A 24,238-nucleotide genomic window follows, 5' to 3' on the forward strand; every position below is an offset into this window, starting at 1 on the left:
AGTCAGTTCTTGCCAAATCCCTCATCGACAGAGATCTGAAGGCGTGCAGTTCGGCTTCAGTCTGCTACTTTTTTTTCAAAGACAACGATGAGCAAAACAATCTTGCAACTGCATTGTGCGCTGTGCTCCATCAACTATTTTGCCTACAACCATGGCTGCTGCGCCATGCCGTGACGCCCTGGCAAAGGAACAGTGTGAAGATCCAGCAAGAGGTGGAAGAACTTTGGCGCATTCTTATGGCTTCGATTTCCGATCCTGCATTCACCAGTACGGTGTGCATTTTCGACGCACTAGATGAATGCCGACCAGGCGATCGAGCTTATCTAATAAGGATACTAGAAGCTTTCTACATGCAAGGTCGCTTACCAGCCCAACAGAATTGGCTAAAGTTCCTCGTTACTAGCCGACCGTATTTCGATATCCAGGAGGGTTTCCGTCAAGCCACCCAATCATTCCCACTTATACACGTCCGTGGTGAGGAAGAGAATGCACAAATTCATAAAGAAATCAGCCTAGTCGTGAAGATGCAGGTGGCCGAGCTAGGGAAAAGCCTGGAGCTAGTATCGGAGACACAGGAACGTTTGGAACAGCAACTTATGCGGATGGAACACCGCACGTACCTGTGGCTATTTTTAGCCATGGATGACATCCGTTCCCAGTTCCAAAACAGCCTTCAGCCTGAGGAGGAATCGATCCAATTAATCCCCAGCTCAGTCACTGCTGCATATACGAAAATATTACATCAAGTGCCACTGGATAGGGTATCAGATGTAAAAATGATTCTCCGAATCATTATTGGCGCGCGTCGTCCATTGACGATCGATGAGATGGCGATGGCGTTGGGCCATGCCAAGTCAAGTGGCCCACGAAGTAGCAACAAATATGGACTGCGCCCTGAAGGCTTGGATACCAAAATCCGCCGTTTGTGTGGACTCTTTGTGTTTATCAGTAACTCAAGGGTCTACTTAATCCATCAGACTGCCAGGGAGTTTCTACTTAGCAACGGACAGGACTGGTTTCTGGACCAAAGTGCTACGGAGACTTTATTATCTGACGTATGCATTAATTATCTGCTACTAGAGGATCTAAACGGCGATGAAAGCCAGAGTGATAGCGACGTTCCATGTTTTCTGGAATATTCCGCAGAGCATTGGCCGGATCATGTGCGAGAGATGCCATTAAACGCAGAGAAAAGAGCTGCGACTCGGATTGATCAGCTTTACGACGTCACTAGCGCACGGTTTGCTATATGGTATCCCATCTTCTGCAAGGCGGTGCCAATGTTGGACCACTGGGTTTCATTGATCTGGCTGCCTTCAATGGACACAGGAATACACTTCAACGATGGATCCGAAACAACGAAAGGATTATCGATGAATCGGATGGGGTTGGGGCGAATACACTGTATTTGGCATCTAACCGAGGCCATTTCGAGACAGTTCAGCTATTGCTAGATTACGGAGTGAACGTCGACGCACGGTGCCGCGGCCACGACACTAGCGCTCTCCAGGCCGCCTCGGGAAGTGGTCATCTTGAGATTGCTCGACTACTGCTAGACAAAGGAGCTAATGTTGACGACGCACAAAATGGATACTCTGGCGCACTCCAGTATGCCTCAGGAGGAGGTCATATTGAGATTACTCGACTACTACTGCGTAAAGGAGCGGATGTTAACGCACTAGACGAATGGGATGGCAGCGCTCTCCAAGCTGCCTCAGAGGGGGGATATTTGGACATTGTTCAACTGCTGCTAGACGAGGGAGCCAATGTCAACGCACAGCGCGGGTACTTTGGCAACGCCCTCCAGGCTGCCTCCGCTCGTGGTCATCTTGAGATTACTCGACTACTGCTAGAGGAAGGAGCTAATATCGACGCACAGGGCGGATACTATAGTAACGCTCTCCAGGCTGCCTCCGCTCGTGGTCATCTTGAGATTACTCGACTGCTACTACGTAAAGGAGCTAATGCTAACGCACAGGGCGGATACTATAGCAACGCTCTTCAGGCTGCCTCCGCTTGTGGTCATCTTGAGATTGCTCAACTGCTGTTGGATGAAGGAGCCAATGTTGACGCACAGGGAGGGCCCTATGGCAACGCTTTTCAAGCTGCCTCCGAAGGCGGTCATCTTAAGATTGCTGGACTGCTCTTTTCAAAAATTGTAGATGAACGGGCCAGAGAAAACACTCGAAGAAGCTTTGCTGCATGATGTACATAACTATTAAAATGACCCCGTACCCTCAGAGTATACTCATCTTGTTGGTAAGGTATATCTCAAAGAAGGAGGGGAAAATGAGACGCAAGGGTGGAGCGGTGCCTTTCAGCTTCTCGTCTGGCTACTGCCCAATATTATTGGAGAGGCAGTGGCTGTGTCAACTCTTGGGCTCTTTCTAGGCCCCGGTTGTAATTACGCAGCAACTATCTTTGTGTGTAGCGTGGCGCACTCTCAAGTCGGTGGCGGTCTGGGTACAATCAGTGCGTCTGGAAGTGTGCGCGGAGCTGCTGCGCCGTTTTATGACTGGGTTCCTGGCGCAGGCTTTTGGCACGTTTGTGCCACCCGACTGTGATTTGTTTGTTTTTATGCTGCTGTGTTGGTATGGCGTTCCTGTCGTTGCGAAAAAGCAGGAACAACGCACAAGCTCGGATGTCAGTTTGACGAGCGAGTTTTAGCCAACTTTCGGCCCCTGAAAGCGGAGCTGTAGCAGTTATGATTTCTTTTTTGGCATATATTGTAACTACCTGCGTTTCTTGCTACTCAGTCCATGATGCTGTATCAGTTGCGCTTGTCGTCCACGTTGTTGCTTCCCATTTCCTATCTTGGTAGCTCGCCCTCAGCCCTCACAATGGTCTGCTTTTGGGCCGCATGATGTGTAAAGAACTCCCCAAAACAGTACTGATAGCCCTTATCTTAGGCTTCGGTGAAGAAGTCAGTGGCGTAAGCAACTACTGCACGGCCGTTGTCGTCTATCAGAGCAAGTGCCGTCATCCTAAAGACGTCCCTAGTACATATATAGGCCCTAGAGAACTCGTCATGCGGTATTTTCAAGGGCACTTACCCCTTCTCCAGCATGTACATGGGCTGAGCCGAGAACATGTGCTGCTCGAGCGCGGGCTACTTCGGCAGCACGCCGGAGCACTGCGGCCAGTACTAGGGCAAGGACTGCCAGCCTGACTTTCGGCGATGTGACAACGAGTGAGTGAACGCAGGGTCGTAGAAAGTACCCGATATCGTTTGAAGAGGTAGCAAGGCGCGCCTTGCTATCGATCGGTGTTGTCGGTAAAATCTTTGGAGTGTTCGCCTTGGAGTATTCTCTGTACCGCAATGCTATGCGGGATCATAGCAGCGCCAATTGCAATAAATGTAGTTCCTGTCACTTGCATCAGTAACACATTTGTAGCCATTCAACGATAGAAGAAACGGTGGATTGACTTTTACCTATCGGGAACTGTGCCAACAGACAGTCCGTAGTCTACCAGCCGACAGCCTTGGCGCATTGATCGCAATAAAACAGGTTTAGTCCGACCTTTTGAAATTTAAAGTCATTCAGCGCGTCTGTGGACATTAACTCTTCGCGCTTTCGACACCTCATGCAGGTGATTCGGTGGACAGCCGCAGCACCAGCACCACCAGGCATGGTCGATCGACCAAGCCGAGCGCACCGTTCCAATGCGAGCTTTTCTGCCTTTTTTTGTAGTTGCATTGGGATACAAACTGCAATCTTCAGTTTGCGGCGAAAAGCAAAGAAGACGAGGAGTAAATTCGATGCTCGTATAATTAGATTGGGCGAAGTCTATCATGTTTGGATACCCCGTGTTGACAAGGGAGTACGTGCTAATTTAAAGAAGCTATGGCTAAATTCTATCGGCCTTGTTTGGACCGACAAGACCGCATACCAGACAAACAGATGAGTGACTTCATAGCCTACACAGCCGGGCCATCTTAGCTTCGGTGGGAAGAAAACGTGTTAATTGTTTTTGCCCCAGCTCTATATAGCGGAGAATGCCGTCTGACCTTTGCGGTTGGTGATGATCGCTCAAACTCTATTTAGATATTGCGCTCAAAGGCCGATTAGCCGCTCCAATATAAACACAGCATTGAAGTGGCCCAAAAGCTTGCCGGAGAAAAAATCTCCCTAATCGGCATGTCGGAGCCTGCGGACTTACTAAGCTGCCTAGTTATTCTTTCCCCTTTTTTAAAAGGCTGATAGCCGATGGTTGACAGTTGCCATGTGGTTTCTCCACTGTTCATGTCGCAGCCAAATCGCGACAGCCGACACCAGACAACCTTCCCTGGGTGGTGATTAGTAAGTCCAACTGTCCGACAGCAATAGCGGAGAAAATCTGTCGCTTTGACTTTTTGCTGATTCGGGAAAGCCCCTACGACGAGATGGGGGCTCACGGTTATGCGTCGAATGAAACACCTGGTTTGCTAGCCGCCTCGTGCAATCTAACCGCTTGAGGGCGAGTCAATCTTCACGTACCTTATTGACTAGTCTAATGTGAGATGCCCTGCACTCCACATGCTTCTCGTATCTTGATACGAGGGCATATTGCCATCATTGCTTAGTTCTCGACCGTGAGGCTCTATTTGTCGATCTCACCCTCTGGCCACCGATGGCTCCAACCCTGCCGGGCTACTTTGGGCGGACAGGCATCACCATGGCACTGCATCACGCCCAGGTCCATTATTTATGAAGAAAGATTATTGTATTATCAGTAACTTAGTATACTTGTAGTGTGCTCTTCCGCCGAGGAAGAGATGTGTCCGGCTATCCCCCATCCTCTCGAAGCTTCTAGTTTTCCGAGTACGTCTGTGACCCAAGTGGCGAGCCATGGAACATGTCGGACGTAATGGATCACAACCCCCAACGGGAAAAACAAAATCATGGCCCTGTCGCCGACCTCATCCTGCTGGAAAAAGCAATCGACTGTTTGGCAAATCTCGAGAGCATGAGCTAGTTGGCCGCCTTGCCACGGCAAGACATCTGCATCTGTTCGTGGGCGCTGGTGTTGGCGTATATAGTGAGGGCGTAGCAACGTAGCCTCGGGCCTGCTTAGCCCGAACGTGTCGGACATTCCGGAGAGCAAAAGATGTATGACGTTGAAGTAAAGAACATCGTCAGCTCGGCTTGGATCCGAAAATCTCAGGACAGTGCTAAACATGGGCTGACCAGTCGAGTTCAACGAGATCGAAGTCTTGGTACCTGTCGGAACTTCCCAGCAAACCTTTGGATACCGTAAGGCCCAGGCGGACCTTATTTGCTGCAGCTCATCAATAGTTTTGATAATCTGGTCTTTCAGACGCTTTCGTGTACTGTCCATATCGTCGTCCTGGCAGGGTCCACGTTTGCGCATAGCCCTAAATGTTTCTATAATTCCGGGTATGTCGCAGAGTATATCGACCAAAGACTGTTTTATAGGTCTTTCTTCGTTTCTAGTGGACCAAGGGATAGTCTTCCACTCTGGTCGCTCAAGGAAACAGCGTTTCCCGTCCATTATGTGGACAATAGCCTTTATGAACCCATCCATCATCAGCGTATGTCTCCTCAATTTTAAAAGCATCCACTGTCTGATTTGTGAGCTGTTGTGACTTACTATAGTGCGCCGGTTGTCTACAAACAGTTTATGTGCATTAGAATTACCAAATGCATAAGGTCCCATCCCTTCCACCTGTAGACTTTAGGTAAGTAGCTATATTGTCATCAAGGTTAAGGCATCGGCAAATTTAGTTCCTTACCAATGCACTTAGGCCATAGCCATGTATTTTCCATTTGGAGAGACTTGTTGGTAAGGTCATTTCATATACACTGAGAAGTGCGATACTCCACAGATTGATATACGCTTTCGTTCGATCCATATGTTCGCTGACGGATTGCATGTCGCGGTGCAATAGCTGCAGGGCACGGCTGTATAACCGGACGGACCATTCAGCCATGCCGTCGATTCGATAGGTACGGCTAAACAAAGCTGCCGCGGAGCTCAGGCCGGAGAAGTATGCGGGGGAGCCATGATCGCAGCTTGCGAGAATAGCGGACAAGTTTGGAAGGTCGCTTTGGTCCAGACTGACTTCATGTGGATCGACCGGGAGCTTCCACATAAGGTGTGAAACGATAATCTCCTCCAGATGGGCTCGTAAGTGTAGTGGTGAGCTGACGTAGTTCGTGCTGGCTTTCATGTAAAGGTTGGCTAGAGATTTGGTGTGGTCGCCAGCTGTGTAGAGTAATTTCCTGCTTGGAGTAGTTTCCTCATGGCATTGCTCCAGTTTGGAGTAGTCCGTTTGGCCTGTAGTCATGTGGACAAACGCCAAGCGGTTGTCGCCATAGCCGAGACATGCGTAAGAACTCTTGTCGCATCTCTCGCAGGTTGGTCGGCGTTCATCTATGTTGAACATTAGTTTGAAACTGTTGTGTCGAATAGAGGATCCAGGTGTGAAGTAGTATGACTTCTCGATCAGGTAGTAGCTCACCACATTTGACTTTTCTGCGCAAACACGTTCGGCATCCCTTGCTGCGGCGTGGTTTGGCCTGTCCGGGGCGGCGTAAAGTGTCCCAAGTCATGTTTGCCTGGGAAATGTATATTGAAAGACAGAGGCCTCCCTTATGAGGTAAGCTTCCGCGATGAAATATGCATGGGCTATAACTTGGACATCAAGCATATGTGATAAAGCCAAGGTATAAGTAGAGAGTATAGGTAGAGGCTCCGCCTGTAGTGCCGATCGAAGTGTATAGTCTAGCGTATCCGGTGACAGCTGAGCCGATCTGCATGTTCGGCATGCGCGACGAACGAAGAAGAAAAGTGGTGGGTATGGAATGGAAAGTCTAAATGCAAACGTGCGCCGTTTCGTCTAGTGCCATGTGTAGCGCGGTCTCAACGACCAGACGAACGAATTACATGATTCGTCACCGATCCGCCTGCCTCTCGCGCAATCTAGCCGCTTTGGATCGAATCCGTGTTTTCCATCTACTTCCTTCACTAAATTCGTTCGTTCCTCCGTGTGGAGGACAGAAATACGCAGTTGTGATAGAGGTGTAGCCCCACGAGCGAGTCGGCTATTTACTGATAACTTTTCCTGGTAGATGAACTAAGTATATCAATGGTGGGTAGAACAGGTAAGTCTAATATGCTGGTAAGTGGGTTTGAGCGCTATTCCCTCCAGGGACTGTCCGACAAGAGACGGCTTTTCATAGAAGAAAAAATTGGCGAAAAAAAGGCAGCCCAAAAATACCTGGCACGGGTACAAAGTTTTCGCCCGATACTTCGTACTTTGGTATACAAAAGCTAATTGCTTCCGACGCACTAAAGTAAAACCACCAAAACTCGAGAAACATTTTGCGGAATTGGTTTCCGACAAAGAAAAAAAGAATCCGCCTCCACATTAAAGGCCAGAAGCGTATACGATGAGAATTAGCCATAGTCCCGCCTGGAATGATAGAAAAAGCTCCAATGTGGCTTCCTAGCATGGCCGAACGAACAAACAGAGTACCGCCACGAGAGGACGGTACTCTCTTCCACATTTGGCAGTTCACCCGGATCACAAGAACGACCAGCGGGTCCATGCTGCCGACAGCGGTCAGTGAATTGCAATACGAGAGGGAGCCCAATACGTGCGGACTTCTGACAAAGCAGCTACAGAGTAACCCTATGTGTTCCAGGTACCTATCATGCCAAGCCGATCGGCCGCCTTGGCCACGATTAGCTTCGAACACCATGGCAGCAGGTGGCGGGGCCATCGGGGCCCGAGACGGACAGGTGCGCCATGATCGAAGAAAAGTGCAGTGAGCAATTTTCCACTGGTTCTTTGTTCGTGGTGGTGGGGGAGAAGTCGGCTGTCGGCGTTCGGTTTAGATGTGGCCGAGATGATGCGACAACTTGTTAGCATGCCCTATCGCGAGATCTAATGTTGCAGGGTAGAATACGTCATTCGTTCAGTTGAAGCTAAATCAATATTCTCCATATTCTTTTAAAAAAGAAAAGGTACCAACGGCTAAGCTGATACGGCTTTTTATTAGCTTCGTATCAAAGAGCGAGCGCGGTCGGGTAATGGCTCTCTGCCTTCCAAAATTGTTGGGGCAGCGGGCCTCGTATTATCGTCCGCGCGCGGCCACATTGTAATTCATGTCTAGATCAAGTCTCCGTCCTCCGTCATCCTGGCGAATTTGGTGTTCCACACCTGTACGAGCAGTGGCAGGAGCCATCTGTGACGATCAGCAGCGTTGTGTAAACCACTCGGCCACAGAGACAAAAGCGAAAGTTACAGCAATGACGGCCAATGAGGCCTACCATTCATCAAGTCCACAATGTCTCAAGGTCCGTGACGCAGTCGACCTGGGTGCGGATATGTCATTGTCCCAAGGCAGCGAGCGTCCCAAGGCATCTCTCAACTATATAAGGAGTCCTTGGCTTTCCCGCTCCAGAAACACTCAACAATCAGACAAACTCATCAATCATACAAAAACCTTCAAATAATAACAAGAAACGCTTTAACAAAGTCATCAATCTGCAACCATGAGATTCCGCGCCAACATCATCACCATCGCCACCCTCGCTGGTCTCGCCGTGGCCGCGCCCGCCGCCACTGACGCCTGCGTCCCTGAGAACGGTATGTTTCAAGCCCGCGCGGGTGTCAAGAACGCCGCAGAACGACACAATACTGACGACCCGCTTCATTTAGGCGCCAGTGAGGAAGTCAATGGCGTGAACAACTGCTGCAAGGCTCTCATCATCCATGAGGGCAAGTGCCTCTATCCCAAGGACATCCCTGGTGCATGTGTCGGCAGAGACGGTGAGTCTTTCATGGGGCTATCCCGAGACGCAAAGTTTTTCCTCGAACAATGCAACTGAATACCACGCTTCGTAGACGACATTGTCAACGAGCACGGCGAGATCGTCGGTTCTTGCTGCGCGAAACTTGTCCAGGTCGCTGACAAGTGCCGCTATCCCGGGAACGTGAACGGCCTCTGCGTCGCCAAGGACGGTAAGTTTGTCCCTTCCATGACAAAACTGAAAAAGAACCCCCCCTCCCAAAGCGCAGGCCTACACTGATGCACATGTCTGTTCTAGAACTTGTCAGCGAAAGCCGCAGCATCTGCTGCAAGGGCCTGGTCCAGGTCGGCCAAATGTGCCGCGATCCCAAGGATCTCCACAAGGGCTGCATTCCCAAGGATGGTACGTCATCTCTCTGTCAAGCGCTTCATCAAGTGGAAGAAAAAGAGGCAATTTATTGAACAATGCTAAAATGACCAAACAGAGGACGCTGTGGATATGCACGGCTGGCCCGTCGGAGAGTGCTGCGAAGGTCTCTCGCAGATTGCCAACAAGTGCCGTGACCCCAAGGAGCAGTAAAAACGTCACGCAGAAGGCGGAGTGTCCATCAAGTTGAGAGAGCGATTTGTGACTCGCATCACACGCCGCGCACTTGAACTTCAAGACGCTCGTGTTTCTAAAATTGGTATCTTACTGATGGGGGAAATCCGGTAGTAGCTATTCAGTTACAGCTAGATGTTTTGAACTGGGAAAACGCTACAGACTCTCAATAGAAATAGTGGTTTTTACTTTTGTTCTTAATATATGCAGCCAAGCTTTACTCCTGGCGCCGGAGTTCTCTTATCGAACTATTGGTTGTGACGGGGCTACCCATCGTCCAGAGGCTGATCGGTACAAGATGAAAAATACTTGTCTCGCGCAACGTGAAACAATACTATGCTTCCCCTATAAATAGCCAAGCAGTCAGTTTGTCGCAAAGCATAACGAGGCGAGGGCTAGTTAATCCACAACGATCATTGCTGAACACTGCACCGACTAATGCTCTTGCACTTTGTAATTTGTAGACACCCTACCAACTAAATGAACAAAGGACTCCAAAACTTTGCCTCTATAGTTCTTATATACAGACTGCGATCAGCAAAATCTTGCATCTTTCATAAAGGAATATCATACTGCCGCTTTTGTCCCGTGTGCATCAACGCCTTCGCGATTCCCACCTGCTATAATATCAGTTTTCTAGAAAGGAAAAGGCCCCGCCATGTGCTTTTGTTCCATCATGTCCGCATTGATCATCATCCGTCCATATTCGTTACACGACACGCTGCTCCTCGTCGAGATCGGCTCCTAAGACTTCTCCACCAGGCTGGCGTAGCCGTCGAGGCTGTCGCCCATTGTCTTGACCATGTCAAAGATGTGCGTTCCTTTAAATGTTTCCGACCACAGCCGCACCACGGCGCTGGCCAGCTGCCGCAGTTTGACGGCGTCGCTGGCGTGCGCGTCTCGCTGCGGCACCGCAAACTCCGTCTCGTCCACCATTCGTCGCACAGTGTCGAGTAGATTTATTTCTTCGCCCGAGGCCGGCGGATCCTGCGGTCCTATCGAGGCCAGGCTCATGAGCCATTTGGCCACGAGGATGGCGCACTCAAAGTTGCAGAGTGAGTGCTGGATGCTCCACTCTGTCGACTTGGCCTTGGCTACGTAGTTTACTCCGACCTTCACGAGCATGGATAGGGCGTGCGTTGCTTGGAAGACGGCCCGCTGCACACGGAGGTTGCGCGGCAGTCCCGGTGTGTTGTGCATTGCCGACGCAATCAACATCGAATCTCGCGTCTGCAGCGCTCTACTAGGGGGCGTGTCAGTGTAGAGTCGGATGTATGCAAGTCGCAGCAAAGCCGTCGCATTGTACACCAGGGACCCTCCGGTCATGGTGTCGGTGCTTCCATAGTGGCCCGTTTCGGCAGCCCGCAGCTGGTGTCTGTGTTCAAAGCTCGTGTGCCACATTCGCAGTGCTTGGGAGCCCTGCTCAACATCCTCCGGTCGCAAGGTGCGCTGTATGTCGTACGTCAAACCAGAAACAAACGAGGTTTGCTTCAGGAGATAGACGTGCTGGATCAAGGCATGAATGAGGACATAGTGGCCGAGTGACGAGAGCTCCGAGGGCAGGACCGTATTGGTCGGACCAAAGAACTTGGAGAAGGCCTCGTGCAGCGTGATTTCAACCAGTGGCGTTGATTGTCGCAATTCCTGCCATTGCCACGCCGTATCGGCACGCCATAGTCGCGCAGTTAATGGCAGGAAAAGGTGAACTTCAGATGTTAGTAGCGCCGGTGGCATGTCGTAAGTCATGCTACATAGGTTGAAGAAACAAAAGGCAATCAGCTTAGTCCGCAGGGCGCCTTCTCGTTGAATCCACGTCCCCCAGTCAGCAATGCCTACTTGACTTGCATCCATATGTAGGCCTTCGTCTCTGATGAGGATTGCGAGATTACTCTGAAGCGAGAGGGATTCATGTAGAATTGTCTTGATGCCCCATAAGCCGACAGCGAAGAGCAACAAGATGGACTGTATCGTCTCTAACCGTGTTTGAGGAGTGTTGGTAGAGCTACGGTTGGTTAGAACAGGAGATAAAAATATTTAATGAAGCATCTAGTGACTTACAGAGGATCACGGCTTCCGTCATCAGTAGAGGGTCTTTCCGATTGGCCGGATCCGAAAGAATTCCGATATCCAGAATTTGGTGACGGCCGAGTTGAGTGGGGGCTATACGAAGCAGCATTAGGCAATAGAGCATGTATTTCGGAGCTATGCCGCCTTCGAATCTGCTCCATGGCCACTGCCTTTGCGGCGTACCAAAGCGCGTAGCCTCGGTTGCTCTCGAAGCGGTATTGGGCTCCAACAGCAAGGATCGCGAGCAATAGCTCTGGCGCGATCGCGGCGGGTGAGAGCGTAGGGAGGTGCAGCACCGGCAGCAGGTCGTGGAATCCACTAATGTACCCTTCGACAAACCGCGTCAGAGTATGCCGTGAGGGAAACGCAAAATCGCTCGGCAATACGGACGAGAATTCGTCAATCTTCTTTTTGACAGTTGCATAATCTGCAACGGATATGCGCAGTGGAGAGGGACGCGAAGCCTCTCCGACAAATTCGGTAGCGTCACGAGCATCCGGGCCAAGAGAGCCGATTCGTGAAGGCATCGCCGACACTGGCTTCGAGGCCATTCTCGGGTTCATGCTTGCCGGCGAGCGAGTCCACATGTTCATGGGCTGATCAGGCTCAAAATGCGGCGGTAAGAAATGCGGCGCAAATGAAAAGTCGTCCAAAAACACATTGTAGTCGTCATATGCGGCCTGCGGGGCGGGCTGCTGAGGAAATGCTGGTATGCCATGCGTTTGGTCCTGCGGTTGACGTTCTCCAAATTGAGGCATGGCCTCGCCGAAGCCCTTGGCTCTCGTATGACTCGTCGGCTGTTGGGGAATGGTGTTCATCATCGGCGCCATAGAGTTGACCTCACTAGCTAGTGCGGCATCAGACAGAACGTCAAGATTACACGCGGCCATCCTCGACTTCATTGCATGGTCCTGTTGCATCGGCTGTTCCATCGGTTGCTGCATCGGCTGCACATTATTTGGCAAGGGTGGCTGCGGATGGTACATTTGCTGGGGCGGCGGGGGACCAGGCGGAGATAAAGTCGTCCGATGCATGTTCATGGCATCAGCGTCGACATGACCATCAGATAGCGAGGGCTTATGCGAGCCCGCACTCGACGACGAGGGTCTGGGACGGCCATTCTCTTTGCTAGCGTCATTCAGGTGAACGAGTTTCTCATGTCGCACGAGCAGGTCCCTGATGTCCATGAGGTCAGCGAAACTGATACGCTTATGTCGCCAATGAGAACGGCTGTAGTGGTTGGGGACAAACAGGCAGGCAATATAGGAAAGAAGGTGGGAATATGTCGAGTGATGTAAGAAGGCTGGGTGGAGCTGAAAATGCGGTGCCGTAGCATTAGAAGGAAGGGCAGGGGAGATAAATATAGAAAACAAGGTTGCGCTAAAGTAAAGACCATGGTAACTCACCGTCGCCCAAATGTCTTGCCGCATCGATCCCAGGGACAGGCGAAAGGCTTTTCCTTTGTGTGAGTTCTCTCGTGCCGTTGCACATGTTCAACCCGGCTATGCTAGTTAGATTGGGAAGGTCATGGTGCCACGCAGCGGGTGTACTGACCGAAAGTGCTTGCTGCAATACCTGCAGGGTAGCGTCTTGGGCTTCTGGTTACGGTTTTCAGTGCTCTCGGTAGTGACGATGGTGCCAGCGTGCGCGGCCGGCGGAGGATGGGGAGCCTGAGCCTCGAGAGCCTGGATGGGGAGCATCCTGGCGGTGGTATGCGTTGGCAGTGGTCAGGGCCGCACCGCAGAGGCAGCCTAGCGAGGCGGGGGAATGCTTGGTTGGGGTAAGGCAATGCCTCAGGGAAGTGTCAACCAGAGGCCGAGAGAAGAGGGCACGAGTTTCGCAGTATATTGTGTGGGGATGATGTACGGTGTGGTGTGTTAGTGGTGAGCTGCAAGTGAGAAGCAATAGCGTGTGCACAACAGTGGGCTATAGGCTTCGCAGAAGGAGGCTGGAAGTGAGGGAGCGCTAGAATAGAATGAGGAGAAGTGAGCCTGGCTTGGCCCCCTCTCGCACGCTGCACGGCGATGCTACTCGAAAGCGGTGATGAGCCCGACGGGAGAGAGGGGGGGAGGACAGCAAGGCGCGAAGGGTGCGTAGATGCGGAGAAGGGCAGGACGGACGGCGCGGAAGGCGTGTGAGACGATGTTGGAGGGGAACACCAGACACGGAGCAGCGTTGCAGCGCGGAACAAGATTGGGGCGTGTCGCGCAGGAGGAGCAGGAAGCGAAGGTTGAAGAAAAACCAGCGCTGCTCGGGGCCGACTGAAGTGAACTCGCCTGGCGGTACGGGGCCGAGACGAAGGCCAATGGCAGGCGTGGAATTGAAGACGCCAGAGTCGGGGGTGTCGTATGTCAGTGGCCACACAACAGTTGAGCAAGCACTGCAGCAGATCCTGCACCCGGCTGTCGTGGATGGCAGGCGATAACAAAAGGCGGCAAGTAACAAATCCGTTAGGTGTTTGCAAGCCGACCAGGAGACGGGTCGGGTGGGGGAGACAAGGTAGGCGACGCAGAGAAGGCGGGGAATGGGTGGACGTGAAGGATCTCCGTTGACAAAGACCAAAGCCTATTCAGCCTCCGGCGGGCAGCGGACAACAATGCTGGGCTGGGGGTGGGCGAATGCGCAAACAGCCGTGCACCGTGCGGTGTGTTCGGGTTGCGCAATGGCAGGCAGGCTGCTGGCGTATCGTTAGCGGGCAGGCTGGGGTTCGGTGGCGCCCCGGAACTGCGAATCTTTTTTTGGCTTGTGAGGGGAAAGCATGAGATGTCGGTCTGCGTGTCTCGAGGGCGTCGACGACGACGACAACGGGAGGTGCGCTGGCGGATGGTGCGCAGAGCCGAGCGGCGGGAAGCGGAGCAGCAGAGTCTGCCGTCAATGCAGTGAAAGAGAGATGCGCACAGCCGTTGTGTGTCGAGTCGCAATCCGTGTATCTTTCTCCAAATCGTCAGCTTGCAGGAGGTCGGAGCTTGAGCATGTCCAAGAAAAAAAAACTAGCCAGAGCCGAGCTTGTTGGAGTGTGGGGATGTTACAGAGACGCACGAGAGGTGCAGGCAGACCCCATGGGGATGGGGGCAGGTGGAGGAAGAGGGGAAGCTGTGAGTGGTGTGGCTGGTGAGGAGTTGAGTTGCGACGTTTGCCCAGCCAGACAGACGTACCTTGGTGCTTGGGTAGACACCAAATGCCAGACAACTTACCCCTGCTATCGGACGCTCGAAAACAAGTAAGCCACAGCAAAGCAACAGATGCAACTTGCAAGGACCCTCCAGCCTATCGAAGCCCGTCTTGGCTGTCCATCCGTCGTAAAGGCGTCTTCGAAGGGGACAGGGAGGGGTCAAGCCACGGCTACTGGTGACAGACTAAGTTACCAGTATGGCAGGGTGCCTAGGCTGCTGGGCTGCCCTTGGACCTGGTTCGGGGCCGCCTGCTCCGCATTGGAGAAGCACTGAGTGGGTTCGAGCGCGCTGTTGGTGTGCTCTGTCTGCCGAATCTGCTGCATATGACAGGATGCGATAAATAACGATTTGCTACGTATCACGGCATGAAGTTGACGCTGTCTGTATCTCTGACACTGACCGTCGAATATTGAGTAGTCACGTGGCCTTGCAAACGCACATTTTTAGGTATCGATTCTGCCGGGCCGTCGCCCTGGTCCGTTTGCCATGGCCAGCTGCGAGGCCGGCCAGATGCCGACAACTACCTAACTTAGTTATCACAAGCCAGCCGAGTCTCGCTGCCTTGGTCCGCGCCGGCCGGTGCGCCCCCAGCTACCTGAATAAACAGCAAACCACCAGGCCAACACGATGTCAAGCCATTTTCTGCGCTCTTCTGCCAAGTATTACCAACCATCTAGGCCTCAATGCACCTTGGCATCTTTTTCGCATCTTCATGCACCGGATCCCCCCTTCCCGACGCTATGGGCCTTTCGGGGCCCTGCTGCCATGGGAAAGTAGTCACACGTCACAGAGGGCTGCAGCATCACATCGTCCATAACCCCGCTTTGCTGGCGTAGATCCCGAATCGCCCTCGGCGAGACCCCAGACGTCTCTATAATTAATCAGTTTGGTGGTGGTTTGTCTCTGAAAAGGTTGAGCATGATTTAAACTAGTGCGCACAAGGCCGGCCCCCAGCCAGCGTGTCGACGTCTGCCCTTTTCCAGGTTGTCCAACAATCTGCAGCTAGTCTCTTTAGCGTCCATACCCAGACGGCCAGCAGCCTTGACAGGCAGCCGGAAACAAGGCCGTGCTGGCGCCTTAAGCCAGTTTCTTGCGATTTTTTCTTTAAATTGAGGGCAGTGATCTCCGACTAACGTTAGCTGCATACCGGCGGCATCAAACACGTTTCTGGGCATTCGTATCGGCAGCTACCCCGCCAAAACTGTGGCCGACAAGCACATATGTCAAAGGCATTTGCCAAAGGCATCGGTCAAGGTGCAAGCCGGCTTTGTTTCATTGGCGAATTAAAAGTTGGATATTTTCTCCAAGATTGCAGGGGTCGATTTCAGATCAGAAAGGCGGGCGCTCCACAACTACAAGACATTTGTCCAGAAGCAGGGTTCATGCTCTTTGAACGAAACATGAACCAGTAAGTTGTCGACCGACTCTTTACCAAGTCTACCACAGTAACACGACTGAAACTAGCCATTATCCAGATCCTTGCCACTAACCCCCGAACCACTTAGTAGTTGGTGCCATTTTTCTATCCCTTTGATTGTCGAGGAGGAGCTCTAAAGTCACGAAACGCACCAAGCAAAAGTACTTAATGTTACCATCACAGTCTCTTTTAAAGCACACAGGATCTAGCAACTCTTTGAAATACAATGAAAAAAAAAACAAATGCTCTTTTACTGTAAGAACGATTTTTTTCCTGCTTCTAATATCTTTATCTAGAGTAGAAATAGCTACTGTTTCTACACTGAGAGTGCCTGTGCTTACTGGGCTTTGTCGTGGGTTTGAAGTTACATGTTGGTATTCCTGATTTTAATTGGCTTGTACCACTGTCTGCGAAGTAAAGGTTACTCCTCGACTGTCAAAGGGATGGCGAGTCATTCATGATGAGAAAAAAAACCGCTATAAGACGAACCGCTCTGATTCCTGCGGATATCGCTTGCACTGAAGTGAGCATGTTTGTTGAGACCTTGGTCCAGTTTGCTGTATCGAAGTGCTTCTTGAAGAAACCATAAACTCTCCTGTGGGTGTAGTCTTGTATCATGTGGAAAAAGCTCGCGCTCAACAATGTCGCTGGTTTCACTGTCATCAGACCGGCTGGAGCTTGTTTCGAGTGGCGCTTCGCGGCCTGTTGGGATGAAGCTCGATGGTGGCGGTGTCGACGGGTTGACGGCGTCACTGAGGCTGATGAACGTAACGTCAGCGTCGGAGAGTCTGCGAGACGGCGTTGATAATTGGGCGGAATTGTTCGAAATTTTACGGAGTATTGGGCCTCTTCGTGCATGGTGTAGTGCACCTCGCTTGTAAAATCGTCCTTTCGCAGCTTCCAGGCGAAAAACTGTCGCAAGTTCGGGTGTAAGTAGCCCGACCAATGAAAATCAATTCTCCATAGATACATGCTGCGATTCACTGAAGAGTTTGAGTTGGTAATTTTCAAATACATCGCAACACTTCTCTGCTGAATCTTACTCTCTCGGTGCGCTTCGTGATCGTTATGCCCGTAAGCCCGTCACCCTACAGCACGGTTCGCTGTCGCACTGGCGCCCTGCCCGCAGTCGCTGCTCTCTTCCGTGAAGAAAAAAAGAAAAGGATGAAAGTAGTTAAAAGTGCATCAAACCTGATTCGTTCCTAGTAGTTATTATTCATAATAACTAGTCATTTGTGGAAGAAGAGCTGAACCCGCGAGGATACCTGCGGAAACGCGAACCAGCTAAACCAACCTCTGATCAGATTTTGTTGTCAGGGTAAATACAAGAGGATGATTTAGAACTTCATTGTGAAACTTAAACAATGTAAATATTAGAGATTCAAGCTAGCCGTCCGTGGCATTTAAGTTTCTTTCGCAGTTACATGCTGCTTCTTGCTCTTTCTTATACCCAGCATGTACGATGCTAGCATCAACAACGGGACGCCCACGCCTACGCCCACGCCCACGCCGATTCGCCATTTTTTATTCAGGGCTTTTTTAGACTCCGTACCTTGGCTCTCCGCAGCTCTCTGTACAAAACCGTACAAGTTCGCAGGGAGAGCGTAAAAAGCCTTGATTCCGTTGCCGAAGGTCATGTTGTGCGCATCGTTCCAGACCTTGAATTCGATACTATTCCATGAGCTGCGCATGGCGGCCGCGAGTACAACTCGCTCAGGAAAGCTACTGTTAGATTTTGGCGCCATCTCGATAGCCAAGTCCTTGAACGTGAAATTCATTGCCCTTTCGGAGCGGATTACTGCTCAAGAATAAGTTGTCAGCCATGAACGGAGACACCATGTCAAAATACCATCGGGCCAATTTCCAAGCCAACTAGCACGCACTTCTTTGTAGTGAATACTCGCCCAGAGAAAATGTCAAGTTCCTGGGCTCATCGTCCTCTTTCTCCCAGGTGAGGAGATGCGTCGCTTCCCATTCAACAATGAAGTCGTAGAAACCGTTTCTGTATCCGGGTGCAGTATCTTCTTTGGCGGGATAAACGACAGCAGGTTTTTCATCCTTAAAGCAATTTTCCCCTCCGAATCCTGGGGGGCATCTTGTCAAAGTAAAGTTGCCGGCACCGATGCGCTGCTCAGACAGCACCGTGTGGGCAAGGGCCATGCAAAGCGCAGCGGATGCCTCAAGGAGCGAAAACTTCATGTTGAAGATGAACCGGCTATAGTACGCGACGTGTCTGGGACGGGGAAAGGAGTATGCTAAAGACAATGAGCATATAGTGTAGCTGGCCCAGAGAAAAGGCGGAAATGAATCGGAATATATGTCGCCCTACAAAGGGCACCAGGCTATCGGCTAGCTTATTAGATGGATACTATTCGTGCCCGCATTAAATCCTTCCTCGCCAACAATGCAGTGCCAAGGCAGCCACTTGCGTCAATTTGTCGTCTGTCAGCAGCGCTGCATCGGTCCTAATAAGGCTGCGTAGCGCAAATGGCCATCTGAGTGCTGGGCGAGCGTCGTCGGGCAAGAGCATGATATCATAGTCTAACCGATTTTGCCCAACATAAGGGCGCTAACAAAACACAACGCCCCAGTCGGGCGAAGAGGAACATTTTGAAAGGGCGCCTACCGGCAGCCTTGCGCACTACGCCGCTACGAAATCAAGGAACCATCGGCCCACCGGGAAAAGTAGTTTGTATGTCCATTGGCAAAAGTTACGCGCCCACTTTTCGAAGATGCGGGACTAGACGCCGCCCGTATAATTTCCACCGTAGCAGTAGGGTTTGTTGTCGAACTGCTCATAAGCTTCTTCTATCGCGGTTGGTAAAGGACGATAGGGTCGACGGCGTACTGCTAGACGAGGAGAGTTCTGTTTCGGAGGTCGCTGAGGTACGAATATCGTTTGGTGGAATGTAATCTGTAATGCTGGCTTGATAAAATATAGAGCCACTTTATTTTTGTGGCTTTGCGAAAAAGCACAATTATCCGTAGATTGATCAACTTCGGCAACTGCGCTAATGCCTCGTCTGCTGTTTGATATCAGATCCACGGACCTAGTCGCATTAGTGACGAGACAACTGCACCGCTTGAGGCCTGCTGCGATACAGGAGGGTCTGACTTTGCCAAAAGGTGACTAACAGACCGGTGACGAACCCGTTGAGGAAGAAATACAAATTTTGGAAACAGGGAGGGATGCATGTGCAGATACTTCAGGTCTTTGGTGTTACTTTTTTTTTAAGTTGATTGATCTGCCACTGTCACCGCATTTGGTGCCGGAATGTGTAGTGGGATCTGTTTTTGAAGCTCCTTCCCAAGCTAAACCTTGCGTAGCCAACCTTGCCAGACTCTGAATCTAAAAGCGGCTACGACAAAAACCGCTCTACGGATAGTCTCTCTAGATATTGACTGCGCCAGAGTGACTGCTTCTGTGCATATTTTACACACCGTTCTAATTGAGCTGTCAATTAACTCCCAGCAATAGTAAAAAGAAAAATTTTCTTTTTTCAATATACTCTTCAATCAACCCGCCGTATGGACCGACGATCGGCGCCTTACAACATTAAACAAGATCTTTTTTTTTTCTCTAAACAAGGGGGTTGGTTCGTCGCTCGTTGAAAATTTTGGCCACATTGTTCCAGAAACTCTACGCAATCCCGTCGACTAAGTCAGTTATTTTTAGTCGTGTCTTACTCGGGTAGAAACGTGGGAACCCACAAGCGGCCATCCGTGCGGGGAGCATCCTCGCGCTGGCCGAAAAAAGTACAAATTGCTGCACTGTTGGTTTCGATAGCCACCCATTCTACGAGATTTTCCTCATCTATCAGCCCTGTTATTCTTACCTGTCATGGAAATCGGACTCCCACGCCCATAAGATTACCCAGCCCTCAAGCCAGCGCCGCAGCCCAAAAAGTGCCGTTGCGCGGCGTCGGTCCCTTTGCTAGCGGCTCCCCACTTGCGAGTAATGGCACACACCACCACCACCCCAGACCACGACGATCCTCCTCATCCCCAAAGCTGAAACCTGGTTTCAAGCATTTGCTTTTCTTCAGCAATCAAGTTCGAATATACCAGTATGCGCTTCATATCTGCCGCCGCGACGGCTGCTGCGCTGTTGCGCTCCTGCGCGGGCCTCACTCTCGACGTCCCGACCGCGACCGCCATCGTCGCCGTCGTCGACATCCTACCACACCCGGCGCAAATCACCGGCGGCGGCGCTGCGCTTGAGCTGCGCGACCGCGACGGCGATGGCGGCCACCACGGCCACGGTAACTGGACCGGAAACGACGACAACGGCTTCAACAAGACGTGCGCGCGCTCCGTCTATAGCAGGGCCTTTAGCCGCTCCATCCCCAACGAGGAGCTCAGCTCGGCCCTGCGCTCCTCGCTCTCCGTCAGCGGCGCATCGTCGCGGCCCTGGCGCGGCGACCTCTGCACCGTCACCCTCGCCTCCAGCCTGTCGTCTGACTACATGTCCTACCTCGGCCAGGCGCGGAGCAAGTACACCAGCGCGACCGACTACCTCAAGAGCGTGCACACCGACTGCGGCGGGCCCGTCTTCCAGGTCAGCGTCCGGCCGGTCTGCACGAAAAGTTCCCTGACGGCCGTGTTTACTGGCACCTCGGGATCGCCAAAGACGACGGTGCTGCCGGCCGTGCCGCCGAACAATGGAGTCAGTATCGATGTCAAGACGGGCAACGTCAGCATGATCAACCTCCTGGCCGATGACGACAAGGGGTCTGCGGCGTCGGGGCTGGGCCGTGGTCGCGCGCTGGGCTCTGTGGTTACGCTCGCGGCGGCGGCTGGTGTTGCCTTGATGTTGTGATTTCGCATTCGTTTTTCTTTCACATACCCAAAATTTATATATGAATACTTGCAAAGAGAGGGGAGAGAAGATACCAGCACATTATAGGGGCGTCATTTGTACTTGTATATAGTTGGGTGCCGATGGTTGAGCCCCTCCACGTTACATATTGTTAATTGAGCAGATATATGAATTCACGAATTTGCTTTGCATAATGGTGATTACCTGGCCGGTCATGTATTGATGACTGTTTTCGATGTACAGAATACTCATCGAAACGGGTCATGGATATCTCGCCTCAGCTGCGAGCGTTTCAAAATCCTGTCACGGACACACCGTCCATGTTTGACAGGCGGGGAAACCGATCAGATAACTGGCTCAATTGAGCTCTTCATATCAAGCGAGCCCGCCCTTGGCCAATCAATTTATATGAATTATGCACCTCCCCCTCCTAGCAAAACTACGCCGACGCAGGCCGGCTTCCATCTGAACGCGCTTTTTTTTTCTCTTGGTATTGGCATGACCCGCAATCCACCGCCATGAAACGTTGTTGCGCAGATTCTTGGTGACACCCACACGCTTCTGCCAGAATGAGCATGCATGCGTGGCTTGGCGTACCGAAAACACTTTAATTTTAACCGTAAAAAGTCCTGCGCCATGGGCCTCCGTGCACCTGCTTCAGCTGGAGCCCTAGAATCTGGACCAGCTTGGCGGACCCGACTCAACCCACTGCGCACCACAGTGCTCAGGCATCTGGTGAGCAAGATTGAGAATGTATTTTGCTCATACTTTGCATGTAATTGAAAACTCTTCTATTGGTGAAGATGCTGAAATGCAATGTTACGGTTCATGCTCCCCACGTCTGTGAGACGGCAAAGCTTCACAGCATCCGTATAATAGACCAGACGAGCCTGCCATTAGGTCTTCTGCGTCGACACTCCTTTCCTTAATCAGGCACAGTTACCTCACCACCCTGCTCAGTTGAATGGTTCACTTCATTCAGCAGAGAAACAAAATGGTAGCTTCCAATTCGGGTCTTTGGCTCCTCGTCGCCGCCGTCCCGGCCGTGCTCGGCGACGGCGTCGGCATGATCGGTTTCGGCAAGACCATGTACCAGCCGCCCTGCGCCTTTGCATGCCGCTCCGTCATTGGAGGATCGACGCTTCTCTGCACGCCGGAGCACGAGTCCGACTCCGCTGCCGGCGGTCACCACGCGCCTCCCAAGACGCCCGAGAGCTGCTTCGCCACCGACCAGGCGTTTGCGCAGACGCTCGCTCTCTGTATCGACACGTACTGCCCCGGGAGCGACGCGCCTCGCCTCGGTGCAATTGAAGACTACTGGGGCTCGCATTTGGCGACGGGCAGCATTGGGAACTTCTCCTGGGTGCCGGCTCTGACGTACCAAGAGGCCCTGCAGCGGGCGAAGCACGACGAGCACAACAATACACTGGCCCGAAACGGGACGGCTTCAACACAGGAGCACGCAGGTCATGGGAAAAGAGTGTTGTATGCAAGACATGGTGGCCATGGAGATGAAGAGGATCACGACACGACGCCGGTGAATACAACCCTGCCGGTGGTTAAGCCTGGTGCGCCGCTGAACGTGACGAGCTTCGTCCGCATGTCGGACTGGCAGAAGAACTACAACGGGCTCAAGTCGTTTGAGCTGAATGAGGCCGGACATGTCAAGTACACGTATGTTCACTCACGAAACACCCCAACTAACGAAAACACCATTCCAACTGAAAAACAATATGTTTAGCATCATCATCACAGTCGTGCCGTTTCTACTCGCCATTGCCGCCTCGCTCTTTCGCTTCGTCCCCGCTCTGACGCGCGCCACCTCCTGGGCCTGGGTCAACTCCATGATCATCTACCCGCCGCTCTGGGGCTCCAGGCACCGCCAGCCGACCGCTCGCGCCGCGGGCGGCGGCTTCATGCCCACGCGCGGGCAGTCGCTCTACATTGTCGCCGTCGTCGCGCTCAACCTCATCTTCCTCATCGTGCCATACTACACGCTGCAGCCGCAGTCCATCTTCGCGACGGTGCGCGAGCAGGAGCTCAGCACCATTGGCTGCCGCGCGGGCGTCATGGCCATGGGCAACGTGGTGGTGCTGACCGTCTTTGCCGGGCGGAACAACCCTCTCCTGGCGCTGACGGGCTGGAACTACGACACCTATCTGCTCTTCCACCGTGTCTTTGGCTACCTGGCCATCTTTCACACGGTGCTGCACTCGGTGCTGCTGCTCGCGTACTACACCGTCTTTGGCGGCTACGAGACGGAGGTGGTGAAGCCGTACTGGATCTGGGGCATTGTCGCCACGCTCGCGGCCGTGCTCCTGTGGCCGGCCTCCATCCTGGCCGTTCGGAAGCGGTTCTACGAGGTTTTCCTTTCGTTGCACCACCTCCTCGTCGCTTTGTTTCTCATTGGCTACTTTTACCACATATTCTACCGCTACAGCTTCAACTGGGGCTACGAGATCTGGTGCTACATTGCCGGCGGCATCTGGGGAACGGAGCGTTTGATCCGTCTGGCGCGCATGGTGTTTATGGGACGACGCACAGCAGACGTTTCTGTCGTATCCGGCTCTGACGGCGAATATCTTCGCGTCGACATTGACGGTGCTCACGCCCGAGGGCTCGTCTATCTCTACTTTCCGACTCTGAGCTGGCGGTTCTGGGAAAACCACCCATTCTCCGTGGCCTCGTCATTCGCAATCAGGGACTCGGCCGGAGACTCTTCCACAGATACAGAGAGCTCCCAGGAAAAAGTTCTGGAAGAGAAAAAGCTCGGCGCAAACATCGAGACAACACCGGTGGCTCAGCCACGCAAGACTGTCTTTGCACCTGTATCCGACCACCGCATATCCATTCTCGTGCGCGTCCAGTCAGGCATGACGGCGCGTCTGGCTGCCAAGGTCGCAGCTGGGGGCAGCAGAATCCGGCTTCCCGTCGTCGTCGAGGGTCCGTACCACGCCACGTCGGCATCGGAGCTGTCGCAGTGCACCTCCATTGTCTGCATCGCCGGCGGCGTCGGAGTGTCCGCCGTGCTCCCCATCCTCCGCGAGCAGAGCTGTCGCCGGCGTCTCTGCTGGGGCGTGCGCAACCGGAGCGTGGTGGACGAGTGCCACAAGGACATCCTGAGTTTGCCGGCGGCCGTGCAGGTAGACACCAGCATTGGCCATCGCCTAGACATAAAGTCGGTACTGAAAGAGGAGCTCCTATCCCGCACGGGGGAGCGTGGACCAACGGGTATCGTCGTGTGTGGGCCGCCTGAAATGGCCGATGATGTGAGAAATGAAGTCACAAGGCTGGCAAGGAGTGGCTCGTTGGCGCGTGGCGTTGTGTTGCTGGATGAAGCATTTACATGGTAGCAGTTGGGTGATTGGCGTTTACCTTGTAATCTCTTTCAGTACACCGAAC

The 24,238-nt window shown here is 52.4% G+C and overlaps 7 protein-coding genes across 7 annotated transcripts; 4 read left to right on the top strand and 3 right to left on the bottom strand.

Annotated features, from left to right (window-relative positions):
- Positions 1-5,152: 5,152 nt before the first annotated feature.
- Positions 5,153-6,554, bottom strand: LMH87_009050 (uncharacterized protein; the record flags this gene model as incomplete). Its single annotated transcript, XM_056202320.1, has 5 exons — positions 5,153-5,201; positions 5,252-5,508; positions 5,593-5,667; positions 5,735-6,375; positions 6,464-6,554. The coding sequence occupies 5 exons, from the start codon at positions 6,552-6,554 to the stop codon at positions 5,153-5,155; spliced, it is 1,113 nt and encodes a 370-aa protein (XP_056056895.1).
- Positions 6,555-7,455: 901 nt separating this feature from the next.
- Positions 7,456-7,776, top strand: LMH87_009051 (uncharacterized protein; the record flags this gene model as incomplete). Its single annotated transcript, XM_056202321.1, has 2 exons — positions 7,456-7,566; positions 7,630-7,776. 2 exons carry the CDS (start codon positions 7,456-7,458, stop codon positions 7,774-7,776), a joined length of 258 nt encoding a protein of 85 aa, XP_056056896.1.
- Positions 7,777-8,502: 726 nt separating this feature from the next.
- LMH87_009052 (uncharacterized protein) lies at positions 8,503-9,339 on the top strand (the record flags this gene model as incomplete). The annotated part of the gene is made up of 5 exons (XM_056202323.1): positions 8,503-8,596; positions 8,669-8,779; positions 8,855-8,971; positions 9,058-9,162; positions 9,245-9,339. The coding sequence occupies 5 exons, from the start codon at positions 8,503-8,505 to the stop codon at positions 9,337-9,339; spliced, it is 522 nt and encodes a 173-aa protein (XP_056056897.1).
- Positions 9,340-10,104: 765 nt separating this feature from the next.
- On the bottom strand, positions 10,105-13,127 carry LMH87_009053 (uncharacterized protein; the record flags this gene model as incomplete). The annotated part of the gene is made up of 4 exons (XM_056202324.1): positions 10,105-11,362; positions 11,419-12,603; positions 12,834-12,929; positions 12,982-13,127. 4 exons carry the CDS (start codon positions 13,125-13,127, stop codon positions 10,105-10,107), a joined length of 2,685 nt encoding a protein of 894 aa, XP_056056898.1.
- Positions 13,128-17,354: 4,227 nt separating this feature from the next.
- LMH87_009054 (uncharacterized protein) lies at positions 17,355-18,216 on the bottom strand (the record flags this gene model as incomplete). Its single annotated transcript, XM_056202325.1, has 3 exons — positions 17,355-17,373; positions 17,605-17,815; positions 17,901-18,216. The coding sequence occupies 3 exons, from the start codon at positions 18,214-18,216 to the stop codon at positions 17,355-17,357; spliced, it is 546 nt and encodes a 181-aa protein (XP_056056899.1).
- A 1,870-nt stretch (positions 18,217-20,086) lies between these two features.
- On the top strand, positions 20,087-20,836 carry LMH87_009055 (uncharacterized protein; the record flags this gene model as incomplete). The annotated part of the gene is made up of 1 exon (XM_056202326.1): positions 20,087-20,836. One exon carries the CDS (start codon positions 20,087-20,089, stop codon positions 20,834-20,836), a length of 750 nt encoding a protein of 249 aa, XP_056056900.1.
- Positions 20,837-21,830: 994 nt separating this feature from the next.
- LMH87_009056 (uncharacterized protein) lies at positions 21,831-24,189 on the top strand (the record flags this gene model as incomplete). The annotated part of the gene is made up of 2 exons (XM_056202327.1): positions 21,831-22,510; positions 22,578-24,189. 2 exons carry the CDS (start codon positions 21,831-21,833, stop codon positions 24,187-24,189), a joined length of 2,292 nt encoding a protein of 763 aa, XP_056056901.1.
- Between the last annotated feature and the right edge of the window lie 49 nt (positions 24,190-24,238).

Source organism: Akanthomyces muscarius, assembly GCF_028009165.1.
Source record: "Akanthomyces muscarius strain Ve6 chromosome Unknown contig_18, whole genome shotgun sequence".
NCBI lineage: Eukaryota > Fungi > Ascomycota > Sordariomycetes > Hypocreales > Cordycipitaceae > Akanthomyces > Akanthomyces muscarius.